General features: G+C 41.4%; 1 protein-coding gene across 1 annotated transcript; it reads left to right on the top strand.

Annotated features, from left to right (window-relative positions):
- The first annotated feature begins 3,071 nt into the window (after positions 1–3,071).
- HS3ST1 (heparan sulfate-glucosamine 3-sulfotransferase 1) lies at positions 3,072–14,597 on the top strand. The gene is made up of 2 exons (XM_055706796.1): positions 3,072–3,241; positions 11,879–14,597. Exon 2 carries the CDS (start codon positions 12,007–12,009, stop codon positions 12,967–12,969), a length of 963 nt encoding a protein of 320 aa, XP_055562771.1. The 5' UTR covers positions 3,072–3,241; positions 11,879–12,006; the 3' UTR covers positions 12,970–14,597.
- Positions 14,598–15,036: the final 439 nt, after the last annotated feature.

The following is a 15,036-nucleotide window of genomic DNA, read 5'->3' as shown; positions in this document are numbered from 1 at the left end:
ACAAACCTGCTTTGAGGAAATTACAGATTTGCTTGATAAAGAAAAGTACGCAGGCAGAACAGACCCAGACTTTCAAAAGGCATCAGATTTAGTAGATCAGACATTTGAATTTAAAAAGTAAAGTTAACTGTCAATGAAATGTACTTGAAGTAGCTTAAGAACTGGGTAACCAATAAATCCTGAAACCTTAATGGCAGTTGGGATTCAGTATCAAAGTATTGTGAAAATGTTTCCATGTAAATTTTAAGCATCATTATTGCACTCACTGATGAAAATTTTTGAAAAGTGAAGAAAAATAAATCTAAGCTTCCTTAAGCCTACAGAAAAGGCCTTTCAGTTAGACACTGGAAGAGATAATTTGTTTAGCTTAACAAAAAAAAATAAAATACTGAAAAGTGACTTAATTAGAATAAGAAAGTATGTTTTGGGGAAGAACGTATCTTTAATCTACTTGGGAAGGTGATTAATATAAAACACTGGCTTGGAGCTACAGTTAAATACCTTCAGATTAAAAGGTGCACAGACACTTTCTGTTATCGATGCCAAAAGATAGTTCATGATTTGAACATACTACCTAAAGAAATGGTGATTTTTTCACCTTTTGATTCTTTTATATCAAGACTGGATATTAAACATGAAATGTGTATTATGGTATCTGATCTAGAGATCACATGGAAGAAACAACAATACTTTATGACTGAATTGTGTGGGTCTGTAGCCACTGAACATCTAAGTTTTTCGGTTTTAACCAAAACCTACTGTCATGCCATAAATAGCAGAGTTAAACAGTGAGGCTAATCTCAAATGAAAGCATTTCTCTATTAGACTCTCAGGTTTATAATAAAACATACAGGAAGGTATTAAAATACAAGTAAAAAGACAATATTGTTATTTTTTTAGTAAACAAACTTGTGAAATGTTCTGGTTTTGTCTTAAAAAATCAAAAGTATTTGAACATGTCTATTGGTGCTAAAGAAATTACACTGAAATAATTTAGTAAACTTAAATACAGGAAACATCTAAAATACTAAATACGCAAAAACAGAAAATAAAAGACATTTTACCATCCTATTTTTTTCCTTCAGTAGTTGGATTTGTTTCTTGAAAACCTCTGACAAGATTCTATTTAGAGATACTGCTTTTAAAACATAATTGAGTGCTTTTCATTCCTTAGATGTTCTATTACATATTTATTTTACTAATTAATTTAGCCATACAAAAGTATGCCTATTCAAGGCTGGAGGCAGACAAACAAAGTAACTCCCTGCACACACCTACTTCCCGTAATCCTTTTGAAATTGCCGGTGATACTTAAATAAACATAACATCTTTGTTTTGCATCCTTCAACAGGAGTCATGATTAGAAAAGAGTTCCATAATTGATTGCTGTGGCTCCTGTTATAATATCAGTGCAGGCCAAGGCAGAAGGCAAAGAATTTAAGAAAATATATAACATCAGAATTTTTGCATCACATTAGTGCACTAAGCTGGGGTTTGGTGCAGGAAGCAAGCGTGACCTGACGTTCCCACAGACCTGCACTCGAGTGAATGGACCATGAGCTGCAGGCAAGAGTCATAGAATCCTGCAAACATCTCTTTAGTCCATTTTCAGTGGGAATATTGGCCAGTGTCCTGTCAAAGACTGGAGAGGTGATTTAAGCCTTTCTCATCCCATGGTTATTTAAAGAGACCACTCTCAGATGCTGAGGTCTAGCTCATGCCAACCTCCCAGTCCTCACACAGCAGCTGCAGAAACAGTTTCTAGTAGAAGGATGGAAAAAACCTGGCTGGTGTACACATACAGTGAGAACCCACTCCTGCAATGCTTGTGCAAACAGCTCCACCAACGTGGGTGGAAATTTAAACATCAAACTCTAAATCTATATAATCATGTGCCATTGGAGAACAGCAGTTCTCAAAACAAGCTGATGAACAAGCAACTGTTCTTTCCAAGCAAAGCTACAGAAGTGTAAGTACAGAAAAGAAGTAAAAGTTTGAAACAGGAAACATAAGAAAGAAATCAGGAAGTTTTAAACTGACCCTCAGCTGCAGAGAGGCTCCGGGCCGCCCGCCAGCCCCAGCCAGGGGGGTGCTGGTGGATGTGATGGAGCAAGTTACTTCTTGAGCCGGCACCAAACCCTGTGTGCAAACAGCGCTAACCCACCTGCTGCAGGAATGCCCCACCGCCTGCAGCCCTCGGGGGCTGCGTGCAGCACCCCAAGCAGAAGTGGGGCTGAACTGATCAAAACCAACCAAGAAATTGGTTCCCCCACCAGCCCCTGGGTTGTTTTTCTTGCGTTTTGGGTGGTTTTCTTTTTTGTTGTTGTTTTGGTTTTTTTTTTTTTGGGGGGGGGTGAGTTGCTCAGGCCTGTTTTTTACACCTGGTAAATTTCAAGAGGGTTTGGCTGTTGAAATAATGGATGAAGATGCGGTATGTTAATGCTGTTTTTAATGCATTTTATCTTGAAAAAAAACCCCACAGATCAGTTCCTGGCAAACAGAGACGTATTTCAATAAAATAAACCTATGATTTAAAATAAATACCCAGAAAGCCTGTTTCCTACTGCTCTTAGGAAGCAGCATTTCTGTCACTCTGGACATCCGTTCTGCTTTAAATTCGTCTGGCTGAACAAAAAGCATTTCGGGAGTTGGGGGGGTGTTGAATTTAAAAAAATCAAAGCCACCTTGTAAAGTGCAGAACACATAAACAAGAAGTAAACACAGCGACAAGTGCTGTCGGTCTCTCATTCCTGCGGCCTCGCACGGGTTATGTCGGTAGGTACAGGCAGGAGGCCCCCGGCGGGCCGGGCGAGCGGCCGCTCTCGGCAGGTAGCCATTTCTTCCTCTGGGGCTGTAACGTGATTCGTGTCAATTACTGCTTTTGCGTGCGCGCACCGCTGCGTGCCCACCCTGCGCCGCCGCCCGCCGCCGGGACAGGTCCCCCGCCGCCCGCGGGGCGCAGCGGCAGCCCCGGCACTGCCCCCCCCAAGCAGGGCGCCAGGCGCCGCGGGGGGGCGGGGCGGGGGCGGGGCCTGGCCGTGACGCGGGCGGGGTGGGGCGGGGCTGCACAAACAGGCGGGCGCCGGGCGCCGGCAGCGCCGCTTCCAGGCGAGCGGGGCGGGCGGCAGCGGGCGCTCCCCGGCTCCCCCGCTCCCCCGCACGCCGCCCGGCGCGCTTCCCCTGGCTCCGCCGCCCATGGAACAGCGGGGCGGGCGCTGCCCCACGGCTCTGCGCCCCGGCGGTGAGTGACACGCGGCTCGGAGCCCTCCTCGGAGGGCGGCGGGCGCTGGCCGCCAGGGAAGTTTGGGGTGGGAGGTGGTGCCGGCGGCGGGGCGGTCGCGGGGGGGTTCGCCGCCCCCCGGGCGCGCACAGGCGCTGGCAGCCGGCGCTGCCACCCGCTCCGCCGCCCGGCACCTGCTGGTGGGAGCCCCGCGCCCGCGGGAGGCGAGCGCCGCTGCGGGGCTGAGCAGCGGGGCTGGACCCGCCGTGCGAAACCCACCGGCCCCAACCCCGAGGGGGCTGCGCAGCAGCCGCCCCCCACCCGCCGTTCTCACCGAGTCGGGCTCGGGGAGGCGTCGCTGGTGGCGGGGAGCGAAAAGAAAGCGGGGCGGGGGGGGAAGGTGGTCGGCAGCACCCGGGTTGTAGATGTGACCAGATCTGCCCCTGGGCACTTTATTTCTTTGCCTCCTTGTTTGCCCTGTGGCTAAATGACAAGGGCATGTCGCGGCAGAGTGGCAGGGGTGTGGAAGCGGGGTGGCGGAGCGCAGGGCTCCAGCTGACAGCAGGACAACTTGCAAAAGCTCCTCGGAGCATCTCTGATCCGTTCCCACGCAGGGTGCTGGATCCGGCTGGGTGCAGCGTGCTGAACTGGAGCGTGGCAAGCTGCGCGCAGGGCTGGAGGGCGAGGTGGTGTTCGGGGTGGCGGAGGAGCACGGAGACTTAACTCAGCTCACTCTGTTCTGAAGCGCTGGCTCCCTGCACCAGCCCGGGGAAGGCTTGATTCCTGCAGTTCTCGGGGTGCTTTCTGGGGATCAGGGCGTAAGGGGTTCACATCTTTTGAGGGCGAAAGGATGATGGGAGGGAGGGATGGTAGCCCCCAGCTGGAAGGGTTCTGGTTTGGTCTTGTCTTCCAGTCGAGATCAGGAAAGGGCACCCAGCTAAGTACGGGCAATTCAATCACCTCAGTTGACTGCGAATTAAAGTATATGACTCCCCTTCCTCTCTGTTAGTGTGGTAGGTTGAGGGCTTTCCCTGTGCCAAGACTGTTAGTCTCTGGATACTGGGGAGGGGAAGAAAATAAATCTGAGAAGTTCTGTGAATACTAAGCTTGAATGGCATGGGGCTGGAGTGTCTGTGGGGATCATACCTCTGGCATGAGGGACCCGTTCATTGCCCACTCTCACTGAGAGTCTCGGCAGTATGTATGCCAAGTGGAGCATCAGTGGGATAGGTTCAGTTTAGTATATGCTCATATATTGTCTGGCTATCAAACTTAATCTGTAAATATATATAAATATAGTAATTGTTACAATTTACATCTGCTAGCGTTTCTTACGCTCTTGAACAAGTGCATTTCCCACATTGCTCAGAAATGAGCACCTATCAGTAAGAGCGCAGTTACTGACATCAGCTTTAGCTATCTCTTGCACATCCACCCTTTCAGTACCCACCCTGGATTTTTTCCTTTTTGGAAAATGCAGACGCTTTTGATATTACATAGTTATCGAATGCCTCCAGTAGGTCAGCAGCAAGATTACGCATCTGAAGCAAAGCCAGCTGCTGCAGTGGAGAGGCACTAATTTTGACAGAGCAAATTCTGACCCCAGCATTGCCAAGTTCTTGACTGTGTCCCCTCCTTGTCAGAATACTACCTTGGTTGTTCTGAATTAACCATATGCTTCCACAGACATTACAGAAGAACAGAGGAGGTGGAAAGCAGTTTTGCAATACCTAATACATGCAGGTACAGATACATATAACTCTTCTGCTCTTCATTAGAGGAAACTAGAAATGGTTTAATTAGTCTGATTAGCATGGGATCTCACCCTTCCCTCTTCTAGAAATGCTACCCAGAGCTAAGAAGCTATCAGAGCCCAAAAGTATGTCAAAGCTGATAGATTTCTGTGAAAAGTTTTGATAGTTAGAAGAAGAAAACTGAAAATATGCCTGGGCAGTCCAAAATGGAAGATCCTGATGGGTTACCTTACCTCTCACTCCAGAGTATGAGGGTTCCCTCCAGGTCACCATGTAGTGCTTTGCTTAGTAAATGATTGGTTTAGCCAAGCCTAATACAGTGATGACCTTACCAGTATGCACTCTGCTCCATTATTATTCTGAAAGCAGGACTGGAAGACACAGAAATCAGCTTGTAATATGAACTAAAAGATTATGTGAAAGTTTGTGTGTGTGTGTGTGTGTGTGTGTTTATTGTTGTTTTAAATGTCTTGCTGGTATTTGAAATGGGGCCCACAGCTACAGAGAGTGAAAGAAATTGCTTGGCAGAGAAAATGAGAATGGGATTGCTTAATCTGCTGTGTTCCCTTTTTCAATACATCTAGTTAAGGTGAGCCTGTGTACAGAAAGGGAGCAAGACAGGACTGAGCCATTCTTTCATGTGGATTGTTTTCTTGGGGACAGCTTTGATGAACTAGGAAACAACTCTATTAACTGTGCAGTAGATTTCTGCTTCCTAATTGGAATGTGACCCATTTTGCTTGGAAGTGGGATGGAGAGTAATTTCTGGATCTTGAATTGAACATTTGGGTTTATGGGGGGATAGAGGAGACAGTGGTATGTGTATGCTTTCTCTTTATGAAAAAAATTAGTCACGGCAGGTACTAAAAAAATTGCTAGAAGGTGGTAGGGGGATTCCATATTAGCATTCGGTATAAAACCTTTTGTGCATCCTGAGCTTTTCAAGTTTATTTTTATTCTGCTGTAATGTCCCATTTTATTTTTACCTGCATGAGGCTCTCTGATAGCTACAGTATCCTCTCTTCTAAAAATTTTTATGATCTCTTGGCATGAAAGACTGCAGTGGTCCCTTCTGACCTTAAGGGAAAAAAAATGCATGTTATATATAACTACAGTCTATTATAAATTTGCTACTTCATTGCTCACACTGGAGCTGAACTCTTTCTTTAGAAGTCATGAACTGGTGACCTAGCTAATTTGTGTAAACTGTATTTATCACAGCAGGTGCAGAAATATAGCAGACTTCAGCCAAAAATACTTCCTACCAAGTCAGCCTTTCTCAGTGTGTGAAGTTCCCCAAACCAAAATTGAGAGACTTTTACAATTGTATTTCTGGAGTCTTACAGCTGATAGACAATCTATCATCTTAACAGCACTGAAATTATGTTTAAATTTCTTAACATGCTGACTGTAAAAGTTAGTCATGGCTTAATTTCTATTGGTTATGCAGAATTTTTTTTAATATATTTTGGGAAATGTACCTAGACAATATCACTTAGGCACTGTAATACAGGTTTGTATGGTTGCTTATCTTTTTACCTCCCTTCTTAATGCACAGATGGCTTTTTTTTATATATCATGAGGTGATCAATAGTTTATGCCCCTAGAGATCTATGGCTTCAGTAGTATATTGTTCTAGTTAACTTAATACACTTGTCTCTGTAGCACTCACTGAAATAGGCAATTACTTGTAGTTAATTACTGGAAACTAGAATTTGAGCATTTCATTGGCACTTGTTTAAAATTTTTATTAAAATGTGATTAAAAACAGTGTGTGAGGAAGTGTGGGAAGCATTTCTTCATGAAGAGAGCATTATGAGACAGTTTAATAGTTAAAAACAGCAAAATGCAGAATATACTTCCAAAGGAAAAAAATGTTTAATAAACTAGATCAGACTTAAAAATAAATGTTGCTCCCTTTCCTTTCCTGCTCTTGACTGAGCTTCAAGTGATAGCTGTACTAGAGTTTTATGCGAACTGGATACAAACTGTCACTCAAAAAAAGCTCTAATAAACAATTCCTGTTATGTAGGAATATATCCTATGGCAGACACCAGCTATACTTAGAGGACAGGAATATAAGCTGTTCATATCAAGTTATTGAAGAATTTAAAGTACACTACAATTGATCTAGTTCAGGTTTTTAAACACAGCATTGAATACAAATGTCCAGATCACTGACTTTCATCAGTTTAGAAAGTTGTTTTTAGAGTTGGTTAGCTCAGTTATGGATTTTTATTTTTTTTTTCCCCAATATAAGAAGCCAGTTTAGCAGATGTGTGGGTTGTACTGCACAGCTAGTTTTAACCAGCAATGTTAATCTTATATTTTTCAGTATTTAGTGTCCAAATATTTGCAAAGGAAAACAGAGTCTGCAAATTGTGTTGAGGTTCTATCGCATCTGCAAAACTAAATATAATTTTATAAGAACAGAATGGCTCCTTCAGATTTTCAGCTCTAATCTCCCTCTAGAGACAAACTTCAGCAACTGATCTATGGTTCTCATTCAGGCCAGACTGTGCTTTTTCAGATGCCTGGGCAAAGATCTTTCCAGTGAAGGGTTTCAGTTCTACAAGGAGAGAAAGTGAAGGCATCTGAGATGTAACCTGTTCATCCTCAGTCCCTAGAGAACCATAAAAACACAACTTTGCTTTAATGAAGATGAAGTCACCTGCGTGTTCATGGGAAGGTTTTAGTCTTCCCTCTCCTAGTCACTGTCCTAGTAGTAACTGTGTCTCATTAGCTCTGCTAAACCTCTCAGTATGTTGCTGTGGGCTTTTTTGTGAAGCGTACACTTGTCAGATTTGCCAGCAGACTCAACCTGACGCCTACTGACTGCCATACAGACACTCTTTATGTTCCCTCCTGCCTGCTTCAGCAGTTAACTCAAAGGCGTTTATGAAAGTTTAGAGTGAAACCCAGCCCCATCCCACCCCCAGGAAAAATGAAATTTTCAGTCCAGGCAAAAACTGCCTTATTTTGTTAATGCTAACTGAACTGAAAATTATATATAATCTAGGTAGTTTAGGCCATGCCATTGATTGAGGATAAACATACCAAAGCATTAAATTATCTTGGTAATGTGGTAAGAGATAGAAATCATAAAATACTGACACATCTCAAAAAGCATTGTAATGTGTTTAAAAGCCAATGAAGTCTGGCAGCTGTGGCCCTCCTACTGCATTTACTGAGAAAAGCTTCCATTTATTTTCAAGTTACTATTACTTTTGAAGATTTTTTTTTAATCATGAAAGCTGATTTGATTGACAATGTCCACATTTAATCTTGTTGAATAAACACTATGGCACATTTTGCAAATTAATTGGAGAAGGCTGAAGAAAAGATTAAGCAAAAGCAATCAGACTTTGAAAAGTCTTGGTATAATCTTCAAGGCACCATTTAACATAAACTGTGTTTCTTGTACTAACTTGCTTGTTTACTTGTAGCAAATACAATAGTAATGACTGTCAGTTAAATTTTTGTACTAATCTGGAATACAGAGTCATTGAGGGAAGTCATGTATGCTCTGCGTGACTTCTGGAGGCAGTGAAGAAAATTCTTTAAAGCAGAAAAGTAATTTGGCAGAGTGGTTGCTGTAAACTCTTCAGTGTATGCTTATTATTGTTGAAACAGTTTTTTAGACCCACAGATTATAAAGCTATGGAATACATGTTTGCATCATTTTATATAAACGGCTGTAATTCTAGCCACCAAACTGCAGATCTACATGAAGCATTAAAGAGGACATAAGAGAAGATGACAACCAATTTATATGCAGTTTTATTCCTGGACACCACTTTGCCCACACAACTTGTTTTGAGATGAATTTAGGAGCCATATCCATTGTGTTGCATTAGTCTCACAAAACACAATTGATCCAGGTATCAAACCTACACAGATTGAGAGAAACAAAAGAGAGTGGAAAGAAAAGGCAGACAAAGTTGGGATTTTTTTGCTTGCAAGCAAAACAATAGCATGTATGTACTTTGAAAGGCATAATTACTGATATGGTTTGTTAGGTGTGCTTAAAGACAGTAAATGCTACAGATACTGTAGCAGTGTTCTGCATTGTAGGAACACCTGTTGTGTACCTTGAACAAAGAGTTGTGGAGGAACAATTAAATTCTGCATGTCTGAAACAGAAGATACTCCCATGTTATTCTGAGGTCTGATGTTGCAACAGAAAACAGTTGGGTTTATTTAGAAAAAGCTATACTCCCCCACCACCAAAGTATTTGAGTTAAAAATGGAAAGACAGGGAGGCAGAGCTCCACTGAGGCTCAAAAAAATACGTGAGGTGAGGCCCTTGGTACCACACCTGTAATATCCCACAAATCTGATTTCAAAGATTAATGGCAGCCGAAACAAGAGTAGAGCTCAGTTAAGAGACATTTTGCTGTGTCTTTTATTTCCCCAAAACATTCCCATGCTATACTCGGCCGCGGGAAGAGGTAAATAGAAAAAGCTGGCGACTGAGTAGTATGGAAACTGTGAATTAAAAATGAACAGTCCCAATGAACAGGTATATCTAGTTCATTTCAAAAAATAAAAAAAAATTCCAATAAATCTGTTGTCACTAATAGCTGAGACCAGCAGCTAAAAGTTATTCTTTTCAGAGACAGGCAGCCTATTGCAGAAGTTGGCTATTGGCATTGCATATTTCAGCCTGACTACTCAGAAATAAGGGTTCCTACCATTAGGCTTTAACTGAATTCCTTTCAACAACAGTTCAACCTGTTCCTCACTGGAATCCTATTACGCTTTTCCAGTAAGGTGTTAAGGCAACAACTCAGGCTTACTATTTATGGAGCTAGTGACTCTTAAAATATACTCTGAAGTAAGTGGCTATTCCTTTAATCTGTGACCTTAAAATTCAGCAAGAGTTGATGTTTTGTTGCTCTCATGTACTGAGCTGCCTATCAATCACTGATGCAATCTGACTGGTGCTGTACCATTTGCTCACGTTGCTGCTGAATATAATGGCAGCATAGCTCAGTGGGGACATCCACCATGAATATATATACCAAACTCTTTGTCACCCAGCGTCACCCTACCAACATCCTCAGTGTAGGGCAAATAATTAAGATTATTTCTTGTTATACCTGAAGTAGATCAAACGGAGAAAGATTAACAGGAATGGTGAGGACAGGGAAAGAGCAGAAGATAATTACAACAGCCAAATGGAGTTCTTTTAGCAATATAAAATTTCAGCGGCCAAAAATGGAAGAACAACAAATTCCTCTGCAAAGCTGCCTCACATCAGACATCACAGAACAGCCTGCAGCATGACCTTCTGCCCAAGGCAAGGCGTGCTCATGAGCTCAAAGCCTGCGGGCATACAGGGAAACACACCCTCTTTAGACTTCGCACCTATCGTGACACTTTGCTTCCCTCTCCTCCCAGCCTTGATTTCTGTTTCCAAACAATATCACTGCTTTGTAGCCCTTTAAAAGTGGTTAGATATAGGGAAAGCATAAAAGTACTAATCAGTAGCAAACATCAGGAAGCAGACCAGATCCATTCAGGATGGAGTCATGACCTCTGTAAATGCAGAGCTACCAAACAAAACTTTCTAGATCACTTAGAAACACATCATTAGTCCTTGTCACACTGGGGCTTAGCTTATTGTGGAAAAGTTCTTAGTTTCCTTTCAGATTCTCTGGAGAATTTCCAAAACCTAGCCCTTGCATTTCCTCAGGTTGTTCATACGTAATTTCATATTTCAGCCCTTGTTAGCTGGTACAGTATGCACTGTTCCAAGCTTAAAATTCATAATTACAATAGCCTGCTGAGACAAAGCAGTTGGGTGCTCTGCCATTGCAGCTTCCACTTCTAAAGTGAGTTAGACGATACCAAAATCATGCTTACACCAGCCATCCACTGAGTTTATAAAGTCTTCGGAAAACATTTTAGTTTAGGGAGTTTGTATACGCAGCCTGCTTATAACGTGACGATCTAACAGCTATGCTATGTGTGAGGCCATTAAGAGTTCACTTCAAACATTGCATTAGAAACACCCTGACCTTTAAACAGAGTTCAGTGCTGATGGTTAGTAGTCCTTTGATAAAGTGTAAAGTTAGTTGTTTACGTCACAGCAGCTTGCTGGCTAACTCTTGAAATGACCTTCAGAAGCATTCATTGTGTAGTTTCTTTCCTGAGCATCATGACTGGAACCACAGCTCTTCTAGCATTTTGTTAATGCAGTCATACTACGTAGTCTATGGTTTCATTATCTTATGTTTTGCAGGGCCAGAGTGCATGCTACCTGATATATCCTTAGAAACCCCACTCGCAAAGCAAATACTAACTTTTCTTTGGTCTACTACTCACGCAGAGCTCTTCCTAACTGCTTCCTAGGAGAGTGTTACCTTCCCACAGTTGGGCAGCTCTATCTATATTGCATGAGCCTTTCTCCCCAGGAGGTTTTACTTCTAAGGTTGCTGTCACATCATCCTTTAGGAGGCTGTAATTCCTAGGCTTCCTACAAGACCCTCAGCTTTTAGAAATGCTCTTTTGGGCCAGTCCATACCTTTTCCTTTTTATGTTTTGTTTCAAAGATAAACCTATTCTTGCAGATAAAAAAAGCGCTTAATTCTCTTGTGATTGTGCTTCAACTCCAGTGAAATCAGATTTTAAAAAATAATACAAAAAGTAATACTCAAGAGGTATCTTGGGTGCAAAAGTTTCGTCGTGTCTCCTGATGACTGGAAATTATTTTGTCATGGCATTATTGTATGTGCCTGTCTTTTAAAAACTGTAATTATACCAAATGATCTAGGAGCATAGAGTTGGGAAAGCTAAAGTTTGTTCAGTTGTGACGAGCGAAAGATACTTGTATTGTGGCTTTAGTAGTGATATGTCTGAGTATAAAATAATGTGATGCTTTTTCTTTTCCCTCTTTCAGCAAAGTTTCTGTCTGAGAAATACGTGTTCACTCAGCAAAACAAAAACAACTTTTAAAGGTTGTTCTCGGTGGAAATCACTCTATGCCCCATTACCTGCTTGAGTGAAACCAGTCTAAGAACTTCTGTCATGGCAGCTTTTCTGCTGGGAGCTGTGTTGCTTATTGTTCAACCTCAGATAGTGCCTTCCAGACCGGCTATAAATTCAAAGGCTGAGACTTCTTCTCAGTCTGTTCAGAAAGAGCTTTTAAAGAAAATGTCTCAAAAAAATGACTTCAAAGAAAGCATTCATTCTAATGGATCATGCCGGCAGCTGCCACAGACTATCATTATTGGAGTAAGAAAAGGTGGAACAAGGGCTTTGTTAGAGATGTTGAGTCTCCATCCAGATATTGCAGCAGCAGAAAGTGAAGTTCACTTCTTTGACTGGGAAGATCATTACAGAAATGGATTGCAGTGGTATATTAATCAAATGCCATTCTCTTATCCCCATCAGATCACCGTGGAAAAAACTCCAGCATATTTCACATCACCTAAAGTGCCTGAAAGAGTTTATAACATGAACCAATCAATGAGACTACTCCTTATTTTAAGAGACCCAAGTGAGAGAGTACTGTCAGATTACACCCAAGTGTTCTATAATCACATGCAGAAGCACAAGCCGTATCCATCCATTGAACAATTCCTGATTAAAGATGGTGAACTCAATGTGGACTACAAGGCAATAAACAGAAGCTTATACTACATTCACATGCAAAACTGGCTGAAGTATTTTCCTCTCAATCATATTCATATTGTAGATGGGGATAAACTAATCAAAGATCCCTTCCCAGAAATAGAGAAGGTAGAAAGATTTTTGAAGTTATCGCCACAGATAAACGCTTCAAACTTTTATTTCAATAAAACTAAAGGCTTCTACTGCTTAAGGGACAGTGGTAGAGAGCGTTGTTTACATGAGTCAAAAGGACGAGCCCACCCACAAGTAGATACCCGGTTACTTGAGAAACTGCATGAATATTTCCATGAACCCAACAAGAAATTTTTCGAGCTTGTGGGCAGAACATTTGACTGGCACTCATTTGTGGCAAGTTAGTGGTAGGCTTCAGAACCTATGTTCCACTGTACATTTAGAAATTTTAAAAGGGGCATTTAAGCTATAATTTATTTGTAAAATCCATAAATATTTCTGTACAGTATTAGATTCACAATTGCCATATATACTAGTTATATTTTTCTACTTGTTAAATTTGAAAGCATTTTGTATTGTTTTTCATGGCTGTTAACATTGTGTATGATGTGTCTATATGAAGAAACTAAATTATTTCACTGCAAGATGGTCTCTTGAGAATGCATTGTCTTTTTAATAAATAGGAAATTCATTACAACAGAACCCTTCAGAATTATTTGAATACTTTGGCCTTTCTGGACTATTCTGGACTTTCTCCTTTAATTGCTAATGAATATGCTAGACTTTACATTTCCTTTTTTCTTGCTTTAAAATGTGGTTTAAGAATTTCTCTATCACTTGAAAAAATATTGTTGTACTTAGCAAATTGTTCCATTCTGCTTTATAAAATTATTTCCTCAAAAGTGGTTGTACTTCTACGTGTTGGGACATGCACACCCAAAGGAAAGTGGAAGTCTCTGTAATATGACATATTAACTGCTGTACTTACCTTTGTATAACCTGTTATAACAAGTGCTCCTCCAATTCTTTGGCAGTACAGTGCAGGTTTCATAGTAGATTTTTAAGGTTTCTGTGGGGACCTGCTCATAAAATCTGGAGTTAGCTGCAGAAATATGATCAACCTGAAAACTTCCTACAGTCTCTGAATATATATATATATACTTCATAAAGGAGGGTTGAGAGAAGACTTTAAGCAATATAGGGACATTTTCAAGGTTGCTTATGACTGTTCCTACGTTTTATAGCACATTTATGCTTTGCCATCACTGAAAATGAACACTTACACCAGAAAAATTAGTTGGTCTACATTGCAATAAGCAGCAACTTCATTCATATAAATATTACCACTTGTACTCCATTTAAGGCTGTTTCCTATGAGCTGTGCAGGTGCTTCATGCAACTGAAAATTGCCCATGGGCTGCTGTTCTTTTAATCTCCTTCCATGAGCCATGATGCCAAGTCTTGATTAGACTTGTGTGTTGTGGGATTAACCCCAATTCCAGGAACTTTTATGGTCTTTCGTCTGCTAAAAATGGAAGTTAGATGTTAGTACATTAGTAAAAATTACATCTCTCCTTGTCTACAGTAGTTATGATGTTGTCTTAGCCATTGATTTCTGGAGTTAAAGTTAATCCTGTTTCCACACAAGGCTTACTATGGTACTTTCATTCTGAGCTCCTAATTTTCCTGTTATGTTTAGCTGTTGAATGTGCAGTGGCGACACCCTGTAAATCTGAACTTGTAACTGATTGTTGCAATCCTTTATAAAATTTAAATGTAGAGTCATTAATTTTTTTCTGGTGAGATGGTGCAAACTTGGGCACTATGACAAGGTACTGTCTGGATGCAAATATCCCATATTATGCTGCTTGCATGAAAATTTGCAGATGATGCCCTTCTCTCTCCTGCTCCTTGTGCACCTGCCCAAGCTGTATTCAACCTCAGGGAGGTTGGTGGTGTTTTATAAAGTAGACCTTTGATGAAAGCCTACAATGAAATGGTATTGTACTCAATAAAATATTTTCTGAATTGCATCTTTCCTTTCTCTTTTGTTCATCAGTTTCTAGTTTGGAAGGCCAGAATTTAGGATTCAACTCCAGTTTGGATTCCAGTTAAATGTTACTTAAGAATTTACCTGTAGCCTAGTGAATTGGTTGGAAAGCAGTTGTTTGCTACTCAGTTGTGCCTGTATGGTCCATTGCTGACCCAGAATATACGACAAGGAGGGAAAGTTTCTGGTGACAGTAATGTCAGATCTTACATGACGCAGATGCCAAAAATTGGATTACAGGATTGTAGTGCCATCATAAATTTTCGAAAAGGTGAGTTCAGGGGGGGTTGTGTAATTTGGGGCAGTATTTTTCTTTATGCTTATTATTTATTTCTTTGCTAATGTGACCTCTGCAGGAGCCATCTGCACCTAAGAGGTTTTGGTCCAGACAAAAGGCTTTTCACCTTAGTACAGTCCCATCT

The sequence above is a fragment of the Falco cherrug genome, chromosome 1, assembly GCF_023634085.1.
Source record: "Falco cherrug isolate bFalChe1 chromosome 1, bFalChe1.pri, whole genome shotgun sequence".
In the NCBI taxonomy this organism is placed as follows: Eukaryota; Metazoa; Chordata; class Aves; order Falconiformes; family Falconidae; genus Falco; species Falco cherrug.
Note: the sequence above shows the minus strand (reverse complement) of the source record. Positions and strands in the feature narration are given on the sequence as shown.

Coding starts and splice junctions, on each gene's coding strand:
- HS3ST1 (XM_055706796.1), top strand. CDS start 12,007: ATGGCAGCTTTTCTGCTGGGAGCTGTGTTGCTTATTGTTCAACCTCAG.